Source organism: Haliotis asinina, chromosome 3, assembly GCF_037392515.1.
Source record: "Haliotis asinina isolate JCU_RB_2024 chromosome 3, JCU_Hal_asi_v2, whole genome shotgun sequence".
NCBI lineage: Eukaryota > Metazoa > Mollusca > Gastropoda > Lepetellida > Haliotidae > Haliotis > Haliotis asinina.
Genome location: NC_090282.1, coordinates 33597187 through 33619774, shown reverse-complemented (window position 1 = coordinate 33619774; position 22588 = coordinate 33597187). Strand labels below are relative to the sequence as shown.

Here is a 22588-nt window from a genome sequence, read left to right as displayed (position 1 = left end):
TTGTGCGGCTGATATCATGTAGGTCGTATGACAGGGTTGCGAAATAGGGTGCCACGTAATCAAATGTAGGTATGTATGTAGGTAGGTAGGCAGGCAGGCAGGCAGGCAGGCAGGCAGGCAGGCAGGCAGGCAGGCAGGCAGGCAGGCATGAATGTAGGTAGATAGGTAGGTAGGTAAAGTAGGTGGGTGGTTGCATGCACGTAGGCATGTATGTCTGTATGCATGCATCCACGCACGCTTATGTGTGTATGTTTGCATGTGTGTATGTAACACCCACATGAACCATTTACAGAAAGAAGAATAAAGGAATAATTAGATTGTTGTTCATCCACTGGTTCATGCCTTTACTGTCTAAGACTGCAAACATCACTGCCCCATCTAAATGACGGTAATTGAACACACAAACCAGTCCAGTCAATTCAGTTGCTGACATCAGGAGTATCCCAGCTGGGATGCGATATGAGGTATGAACAAATCTGTCTACCTGAAAACGTCTGTTCAAATATTGTATTAAGTATTGTATTATTTGTACCAAAAACCAGCAACGTATATCCATCATTATTCAAGAACAAATGATAAACAAGTAAGTATTGTGTCATCTACAATTACATGCATATCTGTGTAAAATAACTTTGAAACAAAATAACAAAATATGGTTATTCAGCGTAGTTGGAAGAAGGAACACTGCATTGTAAATGAAGTCGTGAGGGAAGGAAACGGGGCAAAATGTAGTAAAGTGAATAGACATCACACATAAAACGACTAATGTCAACACAGGAAAATATGTGTCACATATTATTGAAATACTGATTGAAAAGGTTTATCTTACGAGTCCCAATAATAGTTTCAACACAAGCAGTTATTGTGACACTTACAATCAAATATACCCGAATCGAACTGCAATCTGAAGCCTTTGTGTTCAATGCTTTTGTCCGAGTAGAAGCCTATCCGTATATAGGGCCCTGAACTGATCAAAGTGGGGGTATCTGATCCACAGAACCGACCCAGCTCACTGGAACACTTTGTTTGTCCTGAAAATAATATAATTAATATTATAAAATGAGTGATCGATTTCATGATAACAACACATACGAGGCCAACAAATGGCATGTCTTGGAGTATTAATTTGCATACCATCATGAACAACCACAAAGTCGTGACACTTCGTTGAAGATGGCGACGTGGCCTCTAAACTAGTGTTGAGTACTTGTATCCGAATTCTTGCACCACCCATTGCTTGGAGAATCCAGACACATTCCATGTCGCTGTCAATTGAAGAAAAATTAATAACATATACCCATGCTTCTAAGGAAAACGATATACAATATCCTTTCCATGTCATTACGAAACCACAGCAACAACCAGAGCACACGTTTTGCCATGTCAGAAGAATGTGTTTGTAAACTTCTATTGTTGATACAAAGTGTACGCTTGAACACAGCGGTGGCATCCATTACAATGACACGTAAGAAGAAGTAAAATTTTCACAAGTCCATAGGGGGACCTGCAGGTCTTTGGTGCTGTAACCATAAAAATGTTGACGGAAGAATCCGGGGCTCTTTGAAATCCTATCATAACAAATATAGTCACTATTTGTGAAGTGTAGAGTACTATCTAAGTTGCGGTTTAGAAGATAAATCAATGATATTGTCTTTTCATCAGTATCGAAAAGTATCAAAAAGAAACGGCATCCTTGATGTATGAAGTTGAATCTCTAAACCGTAAATAACGTGATTCAGTAAAATAGAGCAAATCTTCTTATTGATACAGGGGCGGCAGTTACGGAGCAACGTTTACTAAACCTTAACTCTCATTCTTAACACTGCACTAAGGTTACGTTAGTGCTTTGCAAAAGAATAACCTGGTTAGTGACAGATATAGCCCATATGTAGTTTCACATCTTAAAATGCACATTTATGAGAGATATCATTTCTCAGATCAAATCTCTTTTGGAGAATTCATATTTACTGAATGAGTGATCAGTCCTTGAAACATTATCAAGGAGAAATCGAATTTGCACCCGTATACAATTCAAATATATAACGTTTGAAGTTTACAACTAAACATATTGTTCTCGTAGTGAATTTCAGATGAAGGTTGCTAAGTATGAAGACGATTTAATATTATTACCTTCGGTAACCATGAGGGTATCCCGGAGATATCAGAGTTTGGGTTCGAGTAAGGAAGCTGACGACGTCAACATTCCCGCCACAGGAGTCAATCTCTGAAATGATCAAATCAATCAGTGATCATCCTATGAATATCTATCGGGTGGTTTCTTTGCTGTGACTGTGGAACAATTACCGAAATAAATGCATACCTTAAAGTTCTCAAATCGTTGAAGAATGTGTCATCATTTATGGTTCCGTAATTTCGATATAATTAAGCTATATTTGATTCTTGAAACAATGGGCACGTAGGGACAGTGTCCTGTGGATATTAAACTGCACACGTGTCCAAACTATTGATGGTAAAATGCTAAAAAATAAAACAGAGTTATCACTTATTCATTATATATGAAATGCATTGCTGATTAAAAAAACAAATGAACAAAATTATAAGCGTATATCAAAAACGCAATATTTTGTGCTTTGGTTTCCCTTTCTCGAGACGAAGCAGCCGCGATACCGAACCCAGTCAGAGCTGGTGGGTGTGCACTTAAGTGTACCGCAACTTTTTCATTGGCTACAGGTTCGTTTGCCGATGCGCTTTAGCCGGCATTTTGTTTATGGCGTATACGCCCGATGCGTGTTAATTGTAAGTGGTCAGTGATTGAAGTTGTGCATTACATATTGTCATTAGCAGGCAGTCAGTCATAGAAGTGTCAATAATCCAGACATTGAGTTTCCTATGTGGCAGAGTCTGCTTGTCACAATCAACACGTTTTGTGTTTTTATTTTAAATGTAACGAGTAGATTATTTATTTGTTTGTGTAGACAACCAAGATTAGACTACTGCTCACGACCTCATACTTTCAAGCTTCGGAAACCTATTCACTGAGCATGCGTTATGAGCGCAGCGCAGCATAGCTCTTGAAACCACTTTTTTTCCAACGCTGGGGGAAAATAGGTGAATCATTTGAACTCCGATTCCGCGGGCTTTTATTCATCGCGTTTTGTTTTAACTTTATAGGTTGAATTGGCATTTTTGATGATTTGTTCCTGTAAGTGCATACCGAAAGGTATCAGAATCTGCAGTTCTGTTTTGCGTTGCATGTGGCCTTTAATAAATTGAAAAAGTAAAAACATGTCATCGAAGGACACTAGACTATCACAGATATGAACATAAAACTAGCAAGGATAATATGTACCTGTGCCGATGGCCTACCTACAGAAATAGACTGTATATATATGTATGCGATATGAAACTTGGGCTATAGACCGCCAACAACTGATTTAGATCACCATACTAGGGTCCATAGGGACTTACAGTACCTCTGCCACCTGCATGTACCCTGGCTGGATTTACACCATCCCTTTAGCCACTGGCGAGTGTAAGAAATGACAGCCAAAATTAAAATAACAAGAATACTACGATTGAAAACTCTGTATATTTAAATTTACATCGAATGTTCAGGGACTTATATTAAAATGATAAGCAAATATATCTCATAACGATGAACATACCATTCGTTTGGAAGAACCTGGCTTTGAATCCTCTGAAAGTTCCGTACTGATCAGCGTAAAACTGTACAGTCATAACCTGCCCACTGCTCTTCACCTCTGGTGTTTTTCGTTACACCATGTTGCCAGCAAGGGAGATTTAATGGAAGGACCTGGATGGAAGTGGACATGTATAAAGATGCCCGAATCTAGACGTGCTGGATACCAACTATGTGCAACTAGAGTCTGACAGATTACTTGATAGGCATTTCCTTGAGTTTGGTGGATGACAAAAAATTACGAAAACACATTTACATTACCATCTTCTATATCTTATCGTTACAGCACCGTTTTGACATAGATCGCTAACCAAGAAGGGAGAAATATAAATTTGCCATGTGAATGATGCTGAAAACTATGTAGCACTCATGGCATGCACCACTTGCATCCATGTCTGTAAACGGCTTCAAGGAAAGTAAAACTTGTGTTAAATTTGATAATTTTAATGAGTAACATTTTCAGATATACATCAAAATCTATGTAATCAACTAACAGTCCTTGTATCATATGACTTGAAGCAATTGTTATAGTTATCTTACCATCGAAGGCTTTTCCAAAGTCGTGGTTACACGTAAGGCCATATTCAACTCCGTCATCTTCAACGATAAGCTGCACCCTCATATAATCCAGTTCTGCTTTTATTGTCCAGACACAAGAATCATTGCTGAAAGACAGAGGCAAAGATACAATCATATTCCTCATCATTCATGATCTTTTATGATCTTTAGATGATTTACATGCTCAGTAGACACAACCGTATCGAAACAAAGCAATACTCACAAGAACACTACAAAGAATATTGCCTAGTGTGTGACTTACTCTCTGTACCCGTTTGGGTAGCCTGGAGTTTGCAAGTACTGCGGTTTGTCCGTCGCTGTAAGTGTAGTGTCTCCGCAAGAATGAACACTGGTCGTATTCTCTGAAACTATGATTAACATATAGTTAGGTTTGTGTAGTTATGGCTATTCAACTACGGGACTGAAATAATGTATTTTCAGTCCTGAGTCATTATTGTAGATAAACTAAAACTAAACATGTGATTGAGTATTGTCTACTATTTGGGGGAATTAAACATTTTAAAAGTGTTTGAAAGAATTTTAAATTCTAAATTGTTTTCCCTTTCAAAAGAGTCAAGTAGTGAAATAAATTACTAAACTTAAAGCCTTAATCCATGTCCCAGACGGTCATATTAATTACTGAAGTTTGTGCATTTAAGGTTCCATAGACTTATCTTTAACAATATTAGCATTTTTTCCGATATGCACATGAAACGAAATTCATAAAAGGAAGGTACAAAAACGTGAAAATCACATTTAGCATTAACCACTGAATTGTGCTATTGTTGGCGTCGCCATATTACGTGCCTTTGTTTATATATATGACCTTGGTACGAGCATTTACAAACATGGCGTCAAGACACGACGTCATCAGTTGCTACGTCATCACACTACACCACAGATAACCTTGAGTTAATAAACGTAATTTCTGAAATTCATAAAATGTAAGTACAAAAACATATTAATCAAGTCCACCAAGTTGTAACTGACGACTTAGTGATAATAATACGACTTAGATATATATTTGATGAAATTACGACAATGTTCTTACCAGATAGCGAAACCAAAGCAGATACACAAATGCACATCAAACTGATGCCAAGACTCAGAATGTATTCCATGCTTAAATTCCTGATGAGACGTAGCCGTGTCGGATATAGAAATGGATTGATTGTACGTGTTATGTGAGTTTTCCTATCGCAACCATAATCTTTCTGTCTTTGTGATAAGTCAATCTGGATAATCTGATATGCATGATCGGACTTGCGCCTGGTCTTGTCCATATCTGAATATGAAGATTGATGACAAAGGTTGAGACACTAAATAAACAACGTTTGCGAATGTTAGAATGGGAGTGTTTTCTGGCCTTGCTATTAAGTTGCCACAACATAGAAAAAGCCAGAATGACTCCTCCCATGGATTTTACAACCCATCCTGCCAATGAGGCAATAGTCACACTGCTATCTCAGACTTCCGGGAACCCATTCATTGCTCATCGTCACTTGCCAAAGATTCTATCCGCATCAGTATGGGGAGGGGCAGCAGTCCCAAGACTCGCAAGCATACTCGCTTCACGACTTACAAGATTAAGTTGAATAGTTAGTGATATCACCACGATTACGAACTGTGTATACCTTGGGAAAGTCGGTGTTGCTGATAACACAGCTATTGTGTGTGTGATAACTGCTGGGGCCAAATCTTCGACAGCTATCCGTCCCCAGATGCGCTGGGTATACGAATATACAGGATTAATCGAATGCTCATTGACTCTTTTCATGCGTTTTATATCTTCTTCTCAGTAAGTCAATTAAAAGTGGGTATGTTAATAATCAGTCAAAGATTCCAGATTTTGATCATATAAATGTGTGGGGTTTTTATTCCTTTTCGTAAAGGTTCTGGCAGCTCCTGGCGCAGGAAACTTTGCGCTTGAGCATTTAACACCATATCTAGGCGTGCCATTTGTCGATATCGGATGATTCGTAAAATGTGCTCTAGCAAGTGCCTCGCATTTAGTGCTATCAAATCAAACCTTCCATTGAATTTCTCAGTGCATTGGTATTTTGTCTTGGCATGAGTGTGCCAATATCAATGACATGAAGGTGATTTTCATATTGATGAACGGTTTCCCAAGAAAACGAATCTGGTACATGTTCAAGTGATTTTCAAAGAAAACAACGAGAGACATTTAGAAGTTAAGTGTATGGCACTGGACTGGGTGGTTAAGGAAAAAAAAGGGTGGTTAAGATTCATGAATACATGTTCACAGTTGACTGGTTAAGTTTGAGGTTATAGGCTGTAGAGAGGCCTTTTGTGAGCACAAATCCCAACAGATGGGATCAGTTGTTTACACATGATCACCAGATGCTGATGCCATTCAGTAATGACTTAACATCCTAATGTGGCACGTCATCATGATCTCACAAAGAATATGTAGGCTTTATTATCATGTAGCAGTCCCATATTAATACTTTAATTCACAGTTTACCTTTTTAAGTGGTGTTGACACACGATTCTGTCGTAGACATATAATAATTCAAACTGTAGCGTGGTTTTGTACATTGTTTATCATATGTTCGGCGCACTATTGACCCAAGGGTCCAAGGCTCGCCTCCTCTATATGTAGAGTTACGTCCCCTTGGCACTGCAAGCAACCTATCATTGTTGGTTCGAATTCCGAATGAGAGAGAGAGAGAGAGAGAGACTTCGTCCGAGAATGGATGGTAAAATTATTGAAAGCTTTAAATGGAAATAGAATTAGCAGTGTTACACATGGTACTTTACAGAGGTCAACGGAGTATAACTTGTATAACTCTTATGGTAAAATATACCTGTTATAAATTCATTAATTGACCATCCAGAGAATGATGCCAAAAAACACGTGTAGGTTTACACCATCAAACGCGAGTTACAGCAAGGAAGATGTAATCTCTGTGTCGCATGCAGCCTGAAAACACTTATGGGTCGAAACTGTTTGGAGAATACCAATGGAATTTCGTTACATAAGGAATACACACAGGCATTTGCTGTGTACTTGGGTAAATAGGTGAAATAAGGGTTTTTTACGTAAGAAAAGTTCCAGATTTCTCTACCAAAGGCAAAGTCATCGTTTTTTGTTTACGAATTCAAATAAATCAACTGTGTGTTTTTGTTATCATAAATAATAAACCATTGTAGCTACCATAGCTACCAAAATTTACGTATGATATTTGCTACCACAGCTGAACCAACACTCAAAACTACCTAAATAAAAAGCTTTGCTTCCGTACTGAAACAAATGGCTTGCAAGGTGCCTGTAGACATCATATTTTCATGTAACATGATTAAATATCGAGGTTAAAAACACAGAAATAGGATCCAATTGGATCAGTAACTATACCATCCAGGCATCCGAAAAGAACTACACTGCTGGGATATATGGTTACGATCAGACAAGGAATACCATGGATATTTTTAAACAAATGGCATATGATGGGCATCCGGCCTCCTGACTGTTTAGGTGAAGAAATTCTGCTAATATGGACAGGAGCCCAGTTCCTTTGTCCGTCACAGTCGAAGGAGCGGGCGCTGACCAATTTGCGGTTTGGTTTCGTAGTTAGACCGTTGGCGAGAAACATTATTCGCTCCGCATCAGTGCCCCTTTAATTCACAGCCAGCAGGGGAGGGGGACCTAAACAAACATCATTCCATCTACATCAACCAATCGGCCGCGAGGGACCAGTGAACATCGTATATATGTTACCGAACATCTCCTTGTTAATTTTGTTTTGTTTAATGTGCGTAGACTTTGCAGACAAGAAAAACAGGTTTCTCCCTTTCATTGATTTGCATTTGCACAACATCGGTAATTTCCGTTCGTCACCGTAAGTAATTCAGTGTTATTCGAGATAAGGATTTACTACCACGAAGTACCAAATGAGATCGGCATTCCCAGCTGGGTACATAGGTATGTTACTCGCTTGTAATCTGTGTACATTGAAACTAATAGAAGAACGCTCAGCCAATAACAAAGCTACATTATGTGTTCAGTAAGATAAATATGTATTACAGCATGTATTCTTTCGTTGTTGTGTTTGATATTCAACATTGTCGACACAGATCACCTTCACAGTCACTCCTTTGTTTGACAAGATGAAAGGCTACTTCAGTGAAGCAAGTACGATTGTCGGGCCAAAGATTGTGTTTAATCAGGTTTCTATAGTAGAGATCGCCTGACCAAGATATGTAGCACGTATGGAATACTGTAAGGGACATACTCGCGATCTTTCATTCTCGCGATATCGGACTTTGGGAAAAAGTCTAAAAAGACAAAAGTGCGAGAATCGCGAGAATGTCCCCTGCAGCATTCCATAAGCAAGAGATAGTGAGTAGGTCATATCTGTTTATCGCCTCTGTGACAATGTGCCCCTTATAATACACAGAGGAGATACAGGGACTGAATTAGTCGAAGGTGAATATATAATTGTTTTATTTTCATTGTGGTACTGATACATTATATACTTATGATTGAATATTTTGTCCAAATTCGATATCAGAACAAGGCTTTACGGTTGATATATCGCGCAGATAAATGTAAAACAAGGTACAATATACTTATAATATATATAACGTCTGAGTGTGATTTGAACATTAAAGTAAATACAATAAGACAATTCCGTGTGACTGTAGTCGTTGTGTCTCGATCGAGTGTGGACCAGACAATCCGATGGTCAACAGCATGAGCATCGACTTGCGTAAATAGGAACCGATAACATGAACATGTGTCAAACAAGTCAGAGAGCCCGACAACCTGATCCCGTTAGTCGTCTTTTAGGACAAGCATGGATTACTGAAGTTCTAACCCGCATCTTGACAGGTTCTACATCTCCAGATGTCTACGATATACTTGTATACATCTAGACGCCTGGAACAAGTAGTAAAACGTTCTCCTGATTAAAACATCACACAATTGTCAGACTCGACAAGCTTTAACATGACACGCCAGCGCCAAATAATGGGTACAATGTGTGAAGCCAATTTCTGGTGCCCGTCGCCGTGATATAGCTGGAATATCGCTAATAGTGGCTTATCCAATGACACAGGGAGATTACGTACTCTGAGTGATGATGTACTTACAATATTGTCGATTTCAACGTATACCAACATCCACCAAGTCAGATCTTGTGTACTATCATAGAGACCAAACATGGCGTACATACTTCCAACGCAACCAGGGAATTTTTATTCATGCATTATCTCTTAATCCTGCATATTGTGTCCGTCCGTCAAACGTTTTCAGAAAAGATGGACTAAAATTGGAACTCTTTGGCGTTTTGACAGAAAGGTTACTGAGAGGATCTTAGAGGAGTCAACAGTACCTATTACACAACATGTAATGTTACGACAACCGCACGCAAATCAGATTCAAATACCTGCATATATTAATGTACAATACAAACACAATAAAAAAACAAGATACATGCATTAATTAATATCACTGTCGTTCTTTTCTTATTCTTCATATACAATTATTCTTCATGTACAATTATTACTGTAAAAGTTCGAATAAAGGAAGTAACGAATGAACAACTTATGTGCTGAAACGATATCAGTCAAACTAATTATAAATCAAACTCAAAACTGCCCATTAGGATTTAACCAAAGTACTTTTAATACCACTCAGGTGTTCAGGTGTGCATGTATAAATACTTAAAAGTGCAAAACAGTTGATAACGAAAGAACAAGTAGCCAACCGAGCTTCGATGAAACAACCCGTCCGGCACCAACATTGGTAGCTGAAAAACAAAGAAAGGCACTAACATATATTCCCCATAGAGCTGGTAATGAAATAAGAAATGTTATTGTATGTTCACAACGGTATTAATACACCATTTTATTTGAGCACGCTCAGATGCAGATGCAGTTGAGAAATAATTGAAAAATTTACAACACAATCCATGCTATCTGTATTGTGAACACTCACGTCCTGGGCGTGGTATTTCAGTATAGCTGATATTGAAACCCGACCGTGAATGATCGCCATCAGTGTGGAAAATAAGCAACATGTTTGACTGGCTACTATGTACAGCTGGCATGTCATGACCACACCACTTTCCAATAGGGACATCCCCTGGTCCGGCACTCTGGCCTGGAATTGTCCATATCTGAATATGAAGATTGATGACAAAGGTTGAGACACTAAATAAACAACGTTTGCGAATGTTAGAATGGGAGTGTTTTCTGGCCTTGCTATTAAGTTGCCACAACATAGAAAAAGCCAGAATGACTCCTCCCATGGATTTTACAACCCATCCTGCCAATGAGGCAATAGTCACACTGCTATCTCAGACTTCCGGGAACCCATTCATTGCTCATCGTCACTTGCCAAAGATTCTATCCGCATCAGTATGGGGAGGGGCAGCAGTCCCAAGACTCGCAAGCATACTCGCTTCACGACTTACAAGATTAAGTTGAATAGTTAGTGATATCACCACGATTACGAACTGTGTATACCTTGGGAAAGTCGGTGTTGCTGATAACACAGCTATTGTGTGTGTGATAACTGCTGGGGCCAAATCTTCGACAGCTATCCGTCCCCAGATGCGCTGGGTATACGAATATACAGGATTAACCGAATGCTCATTGACTCTTTTCATGCGTTTTATATCTTCTTCTCAGTAAGTCAATTAAAAGTGGGTATGTTAATAATCAGTCAAAGATTCCAGATTTTGATCATATAAATGTGTGGGGTTTTTATTCCTTTTCGTAAAGGTTCTGGCAGCTCCTGGCGCAGGAAACTTTGCGCTTGAGCATTTAACACCATATCTAGGCGTGCCATTTGTCGATATCGGATGATTCGTAAAATGTGCTCTAGCAAGTGCCTCGCATTTAGTGCTATCAAATCAAACCTTCCATTGAATTTCTCAGTGCATTGGTATTTTGTCTTGGCATGAGTGTGCCAATATCAATGACATGAAGGTGATTTTCATATTGATGAATGGTTTCCCAAGAAAACGAATCTGGTACATGTTCAAGTGATTTTCAAAGAAAACAACGAGAGACATTTAGAAGTTAAGTGTATGGCACTGGACTGGGTGGTTAAGGAAAAAAAAGGGTGGTTAAGATTCATGAATACATGTTCACAGTTGACTGGTTAAGTTTGAGGTTATAGGCTGTAGAGAGGCCTTTTGTGAGCACAAATCCCAACAGATGGGATCAGTTGTTTACACATGATCACCAGATGCTGATGCCATTCAGTAATGACTTAACATCCTAATGTGGCACGTCATCATGATCTCACAAAGAATATGTAGGCTTTATTATCATGTAGCAGTCCCATATTAATACTTTAATTCACAGTTTACCTTTTTAAGTGGTGTTGACACACGATTCTGTCGTAGACATATAATAATTCAAACTGTAGCGTGGTTTTGTACATTGTTTATCATATGTTCGGCGCACTATTGACCCAAGGGTCCAAGGCTCGCCTCCTCTATATGTAGAGTTACGTCCCCTTGGCACTGCAAGCAACCTATCATTGTTGGTTCGAATTCCGAATGAGAGAGAGAGAGAGAGAGAGACTTCGTCCGAGAATGGATGGTAAAATTATTGAAAGCTTTAAATGGAAATAGAATTAGCAGTGTTACACATGGTACTTTACAGAGGTCAACGGAGTATAACTTGTATAACTCTTATGGTAAAATATACCTGTTATAAATTCATTAATTGACCATCCAGAGAATGATGCCAAATAACACGTGTAGGTTTACACCATCAAACGCGAGTTACAGCAAGGAAGATGTAATCTCTGTGTCGCATGCAGCCTGAAAACACTTATGGGTCGAAACTGTTTGGAGAATACCAATGGAATTTCGTTACATAAGGAATACACACAGGCATTTGCTGTGTACTTGGGTAAATAGGTGAAATAAGGGTTTTTTACGTAAGAAAAGTTCCAGATTTCTCTACCAAAGGCAAAGTCATCGTTTTTTGTTTACGAATTCAAATAAATCAACTGTGTGTTTTTGTTATCATAAATAATAAACCATTGTAGCTACCATAGCTACCAAAATTTACGTATGATATTTGCTACCACAGCTGAACCAACACTCAAAACTACCTAAATAAAAAGCTTTGCTTCCGTACTGAAACAAATGGCTTGCAAGGTGCCTGTAGACATCATATTTTCATGTAACATGATTAAATATCGAGGTTAAAAACACAGAAATAGGATCCAATTGGATCAGTAACTATACCATCCAGGCATCCGAAAAGAACTACACTGCTGGGATATATGGTTACGATCAGACAAGGAATACCATGGATATTTTTAAACAAATGGCATATGATGGGCATCCGGCCTCCTGACTGTTTAGGTGAAGAAATTCTGCTAATATGGACAGGAGCCCAGTTCCTTTGTCCGTCACAGTCGAAGGAGCGGGCGCTGACCAATTTGCGGTTTGGTTTCGTAGTTAGACCGTTGGCGAGAAACATTATTCGCTCCGCATCAGTGCCCCTTTAATTCACAGCCAGCAGGGGAGGGGGACCTAAACAAACATCATTCCATCTACATCAACCAATCGGCCGCGAGGGACCAGTGAACATCGTATATATGTTACCGAACATCTCCTTGTTAATTTTGTTTTGTTTAATGTGCGTAGACTTTGCAGACAAGAAAAACAGGTTTCTCCCTTTCATTGATTTGCATTTGCACAACATCGGTAATTTCCGTTCGTCACCGTAAGTAATTCAGTGTTATTCGAGATAAGGATTTACTACCACGAAGTACCAAATGAGATCGGCATTCCCAGCTGGGTACATAGGTATGTTACTCGCTTGTAATCTGTGTACATTGAAACTAATAGAAGAACGCTCAGCCAATAACAAAGCTACATTATGTGTTCAGTAAGATAAATATGTATTACAGCATGTATTCTTTCGTTGTTGTGTTTGATATTCAACATTGTCGACACAGATCACCTTCACAGTCACTCCTTTGTTTGACAAGATGAAAGGCTACTTCAGTGAAGCAAGTACGATTGTCGGGCCAAAGATTGTGTTTAATCAGGTTTCTATAGTAGAGATCGCCTGACCAAGATATGTAGCACGTATGGAATACTGTAAGGGACATACTCGCGATCTTTCATTCTCGCGATATCGGACTTTGGGAAAAAGTCTAAAAAGACAAAAGTGCGAGAATCGCGAGAATGTCCCCTGCAGCATTCCATAAGCAAGAGATAGTGAGTAGGTCATATCTGTTTATCGCCTCTGTGACAATGTGCCCCTTATAATACACAGAGGAGATACAGGGACTGAATTAGTCGAAGGTGAATATATAATTGTTTTATTTTCATTGTGGTACTGATACATTATATACTTATGATTGAATATTTTGTCCAAATTCGATATCAGAACAAGGCTTTACGGTTGATATATCGCGCAGATAAATGTAAAACAAGGTACAATATACTTATAATATATATATAACGTCTGAGTGTGATTTGAACATTAAAGTAAATACAATAAGACAATTCCGTGTGACTGTAGTCGTTGTGTCTCGATCGAGTGTGGACCAGACAATCCGATGGTCAACAGCATGAGCATCGACTTGCGTAAATAGGAACCGATAACATGTGTCAAACAAGTCAGAGAGCCCGACAACCTGATCCCGTTAGTCGTCTTTTAGGACAAGCATGGATTACTGAAGTTCTAACCCGCATCTTGACAGGTTCTACATCTCCAGATGTCTACGATATACTTGTATACATCTAGACGCCTGGAACAAGTAGTAAAACGTTCCACTGATTAAAACATCACACAATTGTCAGACTCGACAAGCTTTAACATGACACGCCAGCGCCAAATAATGGGTACAATGTGTTAAGCCAATCTCTGGTGCCCGTCGCCGTGATATAGCTGGAATATCGCTAATAGTGGCTTATCCAATGACACAGGGAGATTACGTACTCTGAGTGATGATATACTTACAATATTGTCGATTTCAACGTATACCAACATCCACCAAGTCAGATCTTGTGTACTATCATAGAGACCAAACATGGCGTACATACTTCCAACGCAACCAGGGAATTTTTATTCATGCATTATCTCTTAATCCTGCATATTGTGTCCGTCCGTCAAACGTTTTCAGAAAAGATGGACTAAAATTGGAACTCTTTGGCGTTTTGACAGAAAGGTTACTGAGAGGATCTTAGAGGAGTCAACAGTACCTATTACACGACATGTAATGTTACGACAACCGCACGCAAATCAGATTCAAATACCTGCATATATTAATGTACAATACAAACACAATAAACAAACAAGATACATGCATTAATTAATATCACTGTCGTTCTTTTCTTATTCTTCATATACCATTATTCTTCATGTACAATTATTACTGTAAAAGTTCGAATAAAGGAAGTAACGAATGAACAACTTATGTGCTGAAACGATATCAGTCAAACTAATTATAAATCAAACTCAAAACTGCCCATTAGGATTTAACCAAAGTACTTTTAATACCACTCAGGTGTTCAGGTGTGCATGTATAAATACTTAAAAGTGCAAAACAGTTGATAACGAAAGAACAAGTAGCCAACCGAGCTTCGATGAAACAACCCGTCCGGCACCAACATTGGTAGCTGAAAAACAAAGAAAGGCACTAACATATATTCCCCATAGAGCTGGTAATGAAATAAGAAATGTTATTGTATGTTCACAACGGTATTAATACACCGTTTTATTTGAGCACGCTCAGATGCAGATGCAGTTGAGAAATAATTGAAAAATTTACAACACAATCCATGCTATCAGTATTGTGAACACTCACGTCCTGGGCGTGGTATTTCAGTATAGCTGATATTGAAACCCGACCGTGAATGATCGCCATCAGTGTGGAAAATAAGCAACATGTTTGACTGGCTACTATGTACAGCTGGCATGTCATGACCACACCACTTTCCAATAGGGACATCCCCTGGTCCCGCACTCTGGCCTGGAATTACACACGAAGCAGGTTAGCTATAGGTTTTGGCATGTGGAAGTTGGTATTCTGATAAAAGATACATGTTGTGGGTGTCAAATGTTTCTTTATTGATCACACAAAGTTTTTGGCCCAGGAACGTTGTGATGACAATAAAGAAAGAAGTTGGCAACGTAGGCAAAACGGAACTGCAGAATGGCTACACTGTTAATTATCAAAAACTATTTTAAAGTAAAATAATACCTTGAATTAACTGCTATGATACCAGGAACAGAGAGGGTGCCCAGTTAATGTTATCAGTGACATAGTAATATTTTTGGTGGTACAATGTGAAATCCTACCTACCGAGATGAAACTCAAGAAGTGGAAAAGTTACAATCTTGAAAGGTAATACCTTGTCAAAACGCCAGGAAGTCACTGTACGACATATACATGCATGTTTAACATTTGAGGTTGACATGTACACGTATAATTATATACATCATCTTTCAAACATGTTTAGATGGCCCTTTGCTCACAGTTACAACATATGTGTTAGTACCACTTCATAACATTGAGCGGTTTCCTCGCAGCATATTATTTCAAGTTAAAATGTATGTATATTTATAATTGTGTTTCAAATAAAATTATACTTTCTTTCGCGCTTAATCACAATGCGACCACAACACTCACCGTCATATATAGAGAGGTAATCAGAGGTGCAGTTCGCAGAAGACTGTACAGAGAAGTGAAGAGGGGTCACCTGTACCATATATCCCGGGCTCCGGGTCTCTATTCTCCACAAACAGTTACTGTTACTGCAAAAGAAAGGAGCTAGGTTACTGAACACAAAAGTGTTGAGAGTGAGTGAGAGTGAATGAGTGAGTACTTGTGGTCGTGAGTGAGTTGGGTTGAACTCCGTTATGAACTGTAATTTATTTACACCATAGCCTGTGCATTTAATCTGAGGTGGAATCTCCAGGTGATAGGGGTTGTAAAGATACATCGAACTATCGATGGATTGCAATTGTTCATTTCCCGATAGCAACTAATCGATGTAGAAAGGAAAACTTATCGACGCATCGATAGCAAATTTCGGAAGCACCCGAGGGGTTTACTTTGATTTAGAGTTATCCGCAACTGTTAACTCTTAAACAAACTTTGTCTTATCAGTCGCAAAAAGAGAATAAAACACTTCCACATATTTTATTCCACGTAAAGTATGCAGTCCTTTGGGAAATGACTATAAATGACACAATTCAAGGCGCCAAGAACCTAATGCTATAGTATTGCAATAGCTATATCGTGGGTCGCAATAGGCCATTGCTATCGTCATAGTTGTTTACCCTTCAGTAGCCACCCCTACAAGTGACACAGGTTTTAGACACTGCTGGACACACACTCATGGTGCAGACAAACCTTGAACCACATTAAGGACGAAATTGGATTGAAACCAAGGGACGCAGTACCTCAAAGCGAATTACAAGCGTTTAGACGACAAGACTACCTCTAAACTTGAGATGTTCCCCATAAACATGTGAACCTACATTTCCACTTGTCATTGTTACACCTATAACATGCAATCTGCCATGACAGTGAGCTGCAACACATCAATTAAGTATGAATTGCATAATGTTAATTAATGCACAATACTGTATGTCTCAATTTCAATTATCCGTGCTTGTATGAATTGTTGCTTGCATGTTACCAGAAAACAAATGTCTAAATTGGAAGTACAACGTTACCTTGTATAGTTACTAGGGAAATTCGGCGACGTTATAAATTTCTGCGTTTGAGATGCCCATACATGTCTGTCCTCACATGCTGAAAGTGTAAAAGATTCCAAACGTTAATTTTGATGTGAAATCTGAAGATGTTTAATGCAAAGTAACATGCTAGTCAGGTATAATACTTAAAGTACATCATTTCAGAAACAGATACATTTACGTGAATGCGAGATAAAGCAAGGTGTTGTAATATTTTCAAAAGTGGAGTTTGGGGGGGAGGTTTTCTTGTCCACGTCCTTGTTTCTGATCATAGACGACATGCTCCGCTGAACACAACCCTACTGGGGGCTCACTGGTCATCATCCCTGCACATGTCACGTGCAGTGGTCCAGGTACACTGTACCTTTTAAGCAAATGAACTTTATTTAACACTTACGGTCAAATTTCCCTTTCAGATATGCTAATTTAAATCCTCTGGGTCTCACAACTGCACGGCTTGGATCAGCAGAGAACTCGATGCGCATCACTTGGCCAGATGAGGTGAACTGACGAATGCCAGGTCCAGCTTGCGAGCCACATAACACGCCAATTTCCCGCGAATGAGGGCTCCTTCCTGACAGAAGCAGTGCATTAATTACAATCGCATGTAGATATTAATCCATAGTTGCCCTATCAAAGACTGTGGGTGTGATCTAAAGGCCTTAGATTCTGCTGTTTAAATTTAAATTCGCCACACAATTCATATCCTGTAGAACGTGGATAATCGCCGTTCTCATTGTCTTCTTGCGTTTTTTTTTTCTAAATTAAGATTGACGGTTTATTGAACTTACCATCAACGAATCGGAGGTCATCACCATAGCAGTCTTTAGACGAGAGTATATCGTAGTCCTCAACAATTACACGTATATTGAAATCGTTGGGGACTTCTATCACCCAAAGACAGTTCGTGTCACTGAAACATAACGATCAAATTCATTGAATACAAAATCGAACCTTAAAACCAAGGTAAGATTTACTCTGAAAACACATTTACATAATTCACTATGGGAACACCCTCGACTATCCAACGAAACAGATCCCACTAGATTGAATACAGTTATACCAAACAGTTCAATTCTTCCTTGTTTCCTACAAATGAAACATGTTTACGAATTGAAAAGATGTATCAAAGCCCATCCAAATGTTACGTATATCATTCTACCACCTGCCATGTGTCATACAGCCTTGGTCATTTCTAACAATATGCGATGGAATACCATGGCCAGTTGGTAATGGGACTGAATTCTCATGAGGGACAGGTGAGAGTTTTAACATTTCTGTTTACCTTTCAACTAATGCTGAACAAACATAAGTATGACAACATACGTCCTGTACGATGTAGGATAGCCTGGGGCCTGCAGAAAGGCGCCTTCTGTAGTTGCATTGTACATCCCTCCACATGACCATGGTTCTTTAAAAAGAAATACATTCCCTTGTTCTACACATAAATCCAACAACCTGGTAATGAACAGAACTATAACCTTGTGTAAGTATTCTCTATTTCTGATCAAAGGTGATCTGACCCAATGTGACAAACGTGAAAACGAAACATTGAAATGAAGCTTCAACGACAGGCTTTCAACACCTTGGAATGTTTATAATAGGAAATGTTAGTTTCGAATCTTACTGCTAGAACATGTACATCAGTCTTACTGCTAGAACATGTACATCAGTCTTACTGCTAGAACATGTACATCAGTCTTACTGCTAGAACATGTACATCAGTCTTACAATTACAATGTGTACACCAGACTTAACATTAGAATATGTACACCAATCTAACCAACAGAACACGTACACCAGTCTTACCTCAAGAACATGTACATCAGTCTTACTGCTAGAACATGTACATCAGTCTTACAATTACAATGTGTACACCAGACTTAACATTAGAATATGTACATCACTCTAACCAACAGAACACGTACACCAGTCTTACTGCTAGAACATGTACATCAGTCTTACTGCTAGAACATGTACATCAGTCTTACAATTACAATGTGTACACCAGACTTAACATTAGAATATGTACACCAATCTAACCAACAGAACACGTACACCAGTCTTACCTCAAGAACATGTACATCAGTCTTACTGCTAGAACATGTACATCAGTCTTACAATTACAATGTGTACACCAGACTTAACATTAGAATATGTACATCACTCTAACCAACAGAACACGTACACCAGTCTTACTGCTAGAACATGTACATCAGTCTTACTGCTAGAACATGTACATCAGTCTTACAATTACAATGTGTACACCAGACTTAACATTAGAATATGTACACCAATCTAACCAACAGAACACGTACACCAGTCTTACCTCAAGAACATGTACATCAGTCTTACTGCTAGAACATGTACATCAGTCTTACAATTACAATGTGTACACCAGACTTAACATTAGAATATGTACATCACTCTAACCAACAGAACACGTACACCAGTCTTACTGCTAGAACATGTACATCAGTCTTACTGCTAGAACATGTACATCAGTCTTACAATTACAATGTGTACACCAGACTTAACATTAGAATATGTACACCAATCTAACCAACAGAACACGTACACCAGTCTTACCTCAAGAACATGTACATCAGCCTTACTGCTAGAACATGTACATCAGTCTTACAATTACAATGTGTACACCAGACTTAACATTAAAATATGTACACCAATCTAACCAACAAAACACGTACACCAGTCTTACTGCAAGAACATGTACATCAGTCTTACTGCTAGAACACGTACATCAGTCTTACTGCTAGAACATGTACATCAGTCTTACAATTACAATGTGTACACCAGACTTAACATTAGAATATGTACACCAATGTAACCAACAGAACACGTACACCAGTCTTACTGCTAGAACATGTACATTAGCCATACTGATAGAACATGTACAACAGTCTGACAATTACAATGTGTACACCAGACTTAATATTAGAATATGTACACCAATCTTACCGACAGGACATGTATGCCATTGGAATGTGTTCACCGATCTCACGACCAGTGTTTCTACATTAGTCTTACCATCAGTCTGGAAGTACATGAGCCGGAATCCTTTGACGTGTATGGTGCTGTTGCTGCGCTTATAGTGGACAGTTAGGGAATTCCATGTACTCTGTACCATAAGCTTTTGTTGCCCACACCATCTTCCCAAGCTGTACGAAGAGGTTGTTGGTCCTACGGTGAAACATGCAGTTCAAACAATGTGTATGATTTTACAAACATCATACATTCATACATACACACATGCATACATTATCAGGATCTGTTACACATAACGATAATTAATATAATGACATATAGTAATTTAAGACTTAATTACGCTTAAGAAGATAAGCCATGTATATCTACTTTTACGTATAAATGGTGCATTGTATGGTACGTACCATCAAATATCTCAATGTAATCCTTCGTGCAGACAGTTAACGAATCTGTTAAATTCATATGTTTTACTTGAAGGCGTACATGGATCCTGTCAGAGGTTGACGACTTTGAGATTAACCATGTGCACGAATCCTCACTGAATGTAAAACATGAGTGAACCCAGTAAGATCTAATACCGTATGCATAAATACGTACAATACATTTCCTGGCAAGTGTGATTTACAATATTTATACAGTTGTAACTGCTTAGAATCAGATTTATATACTGTAAGTTTGCATACATCTGCCTACTTTTGATCCTCACACATACCCAAGAGAAACAGCAAGTACAACCGTTGTATTTCGAGCTGATTTGAAGTCGGATAAAAAACAAACTATATTTTACATGCATTGTGCACTATGCACATTCATGTTTCTGAACATTCGATTACAGATACTAGCTCGTCTACATACAGTAAGCGTTGGCATGCCAAGTTGAGACTTACCCGGATGAAATCGATGGATACCCGGGAGATACAAGATAGCTAGTGTTAAATGTTGCCGTCAGATTTGAATTACCACAAGAAGACGCAGCATCTGCGAAATTCACATGCACTTATAACTTTTTTTTCAAAGTACTAACATACCTACAAGAAGGAAATGGAAACGAAACAAACGTAACGACTTTGATTTCCCGACAGGAAATAAAAGACAGTTGTGCAAATCATCCCTTCCAAAAGACATTTGTAAGTTCTTAAGCAAAGGTCATCAACATATATTTTCAACTACACAAGTTATTAAAAAATCCGTATTTCAAATGATCCGTTGACATCAGATTAAACACCCAGTATTTCACTGTAGAGAATTGTAGGAAACCTACCGGAAATGTATGATGAGCAGAGCAGCATGAACAACCCAGTATAATATTCCCTAAAACACATAGTTGCTCAAATACGACCAAGTACGATCACATCAGGAGACTGAGGAAAGGCTGTATACAAGGTCCATCAAAAGGTCAACTTCTACGTAGACCCACACATACCCAAGAGACCTAGTAACGTGATATCAACCTAATCAGTGTAAACGTCCATGTATTGCAACATTCATAACTATTCTGGGTAGGTGGAAAATAAGGTCAGTTAGGTGGGTCGCGTTCGGGCTATGTGATACACGTTATTCCATGTACAAATGCTTGAACACAGTTTCTGTGCTCCTCCTGGGCAGAACATATCTTCAATACTTCTTGTTTATCGCAAGAGGTCACTTGTGATTAGAGGATCGCAACGTGTGATTTGGCTGTTTGCATGTCAGGTTAACCTGACAGGGTGAATGTTGCTCATCCTGTTTCTTTTCGGTCAGGCTCTATTATTTACAGGTGCTTTCATGGAACATGCAGGTGGGGAAACAATGAAGCTGTACCTAGAAGAGGGTACCTCTTATATGGACAAGTGAGATATTCCAATAATCCAGATAAATGCTGAATATGGACACATACGTGTGGAGCAGGGTACGCTCATCCTTTCCCTACTACTAGATAGCATCGCTGGTTTATGATGTCGTAACCATAGTACAGGAAACTCCATTGACCGAGTTTTCACATGAATGTGGAAAGGGGTATGTGGTTGTATTGCTTGTATTATGCTACTACAACTGGCGGGCAACAGGGTAGATTGTTAGGATCTACTTTAGTGTTTTGTGACTGATTTGATCTTGCGAGTCATTTTGGCCGTTCTGTTCGGTGGAAAGCAAGTGCGACTTTAAGAGGAGGGATAAGGGATTTTGTAACTCCAGGTTACAAGTGCAGTCCGTCAGCACACTCAGATATAAATATATTAACGTCCATGCTATACTAAAATACTTTGTAAGTCATGATTGCTGCAGTTTCAGTTTGAACAAGAAAAATCTTTTTCTCCTAATCGTTAAAAGTCATCAAGATGATTTAAATATATTTATTGCAAAGACTAGGTGTTGGTCTTGGTAGTCTTGCTGAAACAAAGTGAGATAATGAAACATAGTTTGCGAAATGAGCGTTTGTTTCCCAATGCTTATCTGCCCTGATTATAATGGCGCTCCTTTAAACCCAGTGATTCGGGCAGATCTTTGTAATGCACACGTAGTCTGCGTACAACGCCCCCATGTAACAATACCGCTGTCTCAGTCTCATGTCAACACATTTAGCTACTGACGACAACAGTGACTTAACTTCCGGTTGAGTCGCGCAGGATAAACCGCGTGGCTAACAGTTACGCACATGGCTTGAGTGTCCTCCCTTTT

At 38.9% G+C, this 22588-nt stretch overlaps 1 protein-coding gene and 1 pseudogene across 1 annotated transcript; both read right to left on the bottom strand.

The window, feature by feature from the left end:
* Positions 1-846: 846 nt before the first annotated feature.
* LOC137278836 (tolloid-like protein 2) lies at positions 847-5340 on the bottom strand (annotated as a pseudogene).
* An 8182-nt stretch (positions 5341-13522) lies between these two features.
* On the bottom strand, positions 13523-21430 carry LOC137276754 (CUB domain-containing protein 2-like). The gene is made up of 11 exons (XM_067808392.1): positions 21195-21430; positions 20821-20911; positions 20338-20471; positions 19976-20128; positions 18254-18338; positions 17719-17840; positions 17325-17501; positions 16907-16985; positions 15855-15979; positions 15030-15194; positions 13523-14841 (listed from the first exon to the last, which is right to left on the bottom strand). The coding sequence occupies exons 1-11, from the start codon at positions 21253-21255 to the stop codon at positions 14756-14758; spliced, it is 1278 nt and encodes a 425-aa protein (XP_067664493.1). The 5' UTR covers positions 21256-21430; the 3' UTR covers positions 13523-14755.
* Between the last annotated feature and the right edge of the window lie 1158 nt (positions 21431-22588).

Bases quoted from the DNA above. Each gene is read 5' to 3' on its own strand.
- LOC137276754 (XM_067808392.1), bottom strand. From the start codon at position 21,255: ATGTGTTTTAGGGAATATTATACTGGGTTGTTCATGCTGCTCTGCTCA. The intron at 20,472-20,820 runs GTAAGTCTCAAC...TTTTACATTCAG, and splicing joins TATCCATCGATTTCATCCGG to TGAGGATTCGTGCACATGGT. The intron at 14,842-15,029 runs GTGAGTGTTCAC...TTTGTTTTTCAG, and splicing joins TGAAATACCACGCCCAGGAC to CTACCAATGTTGGTGCCGGA.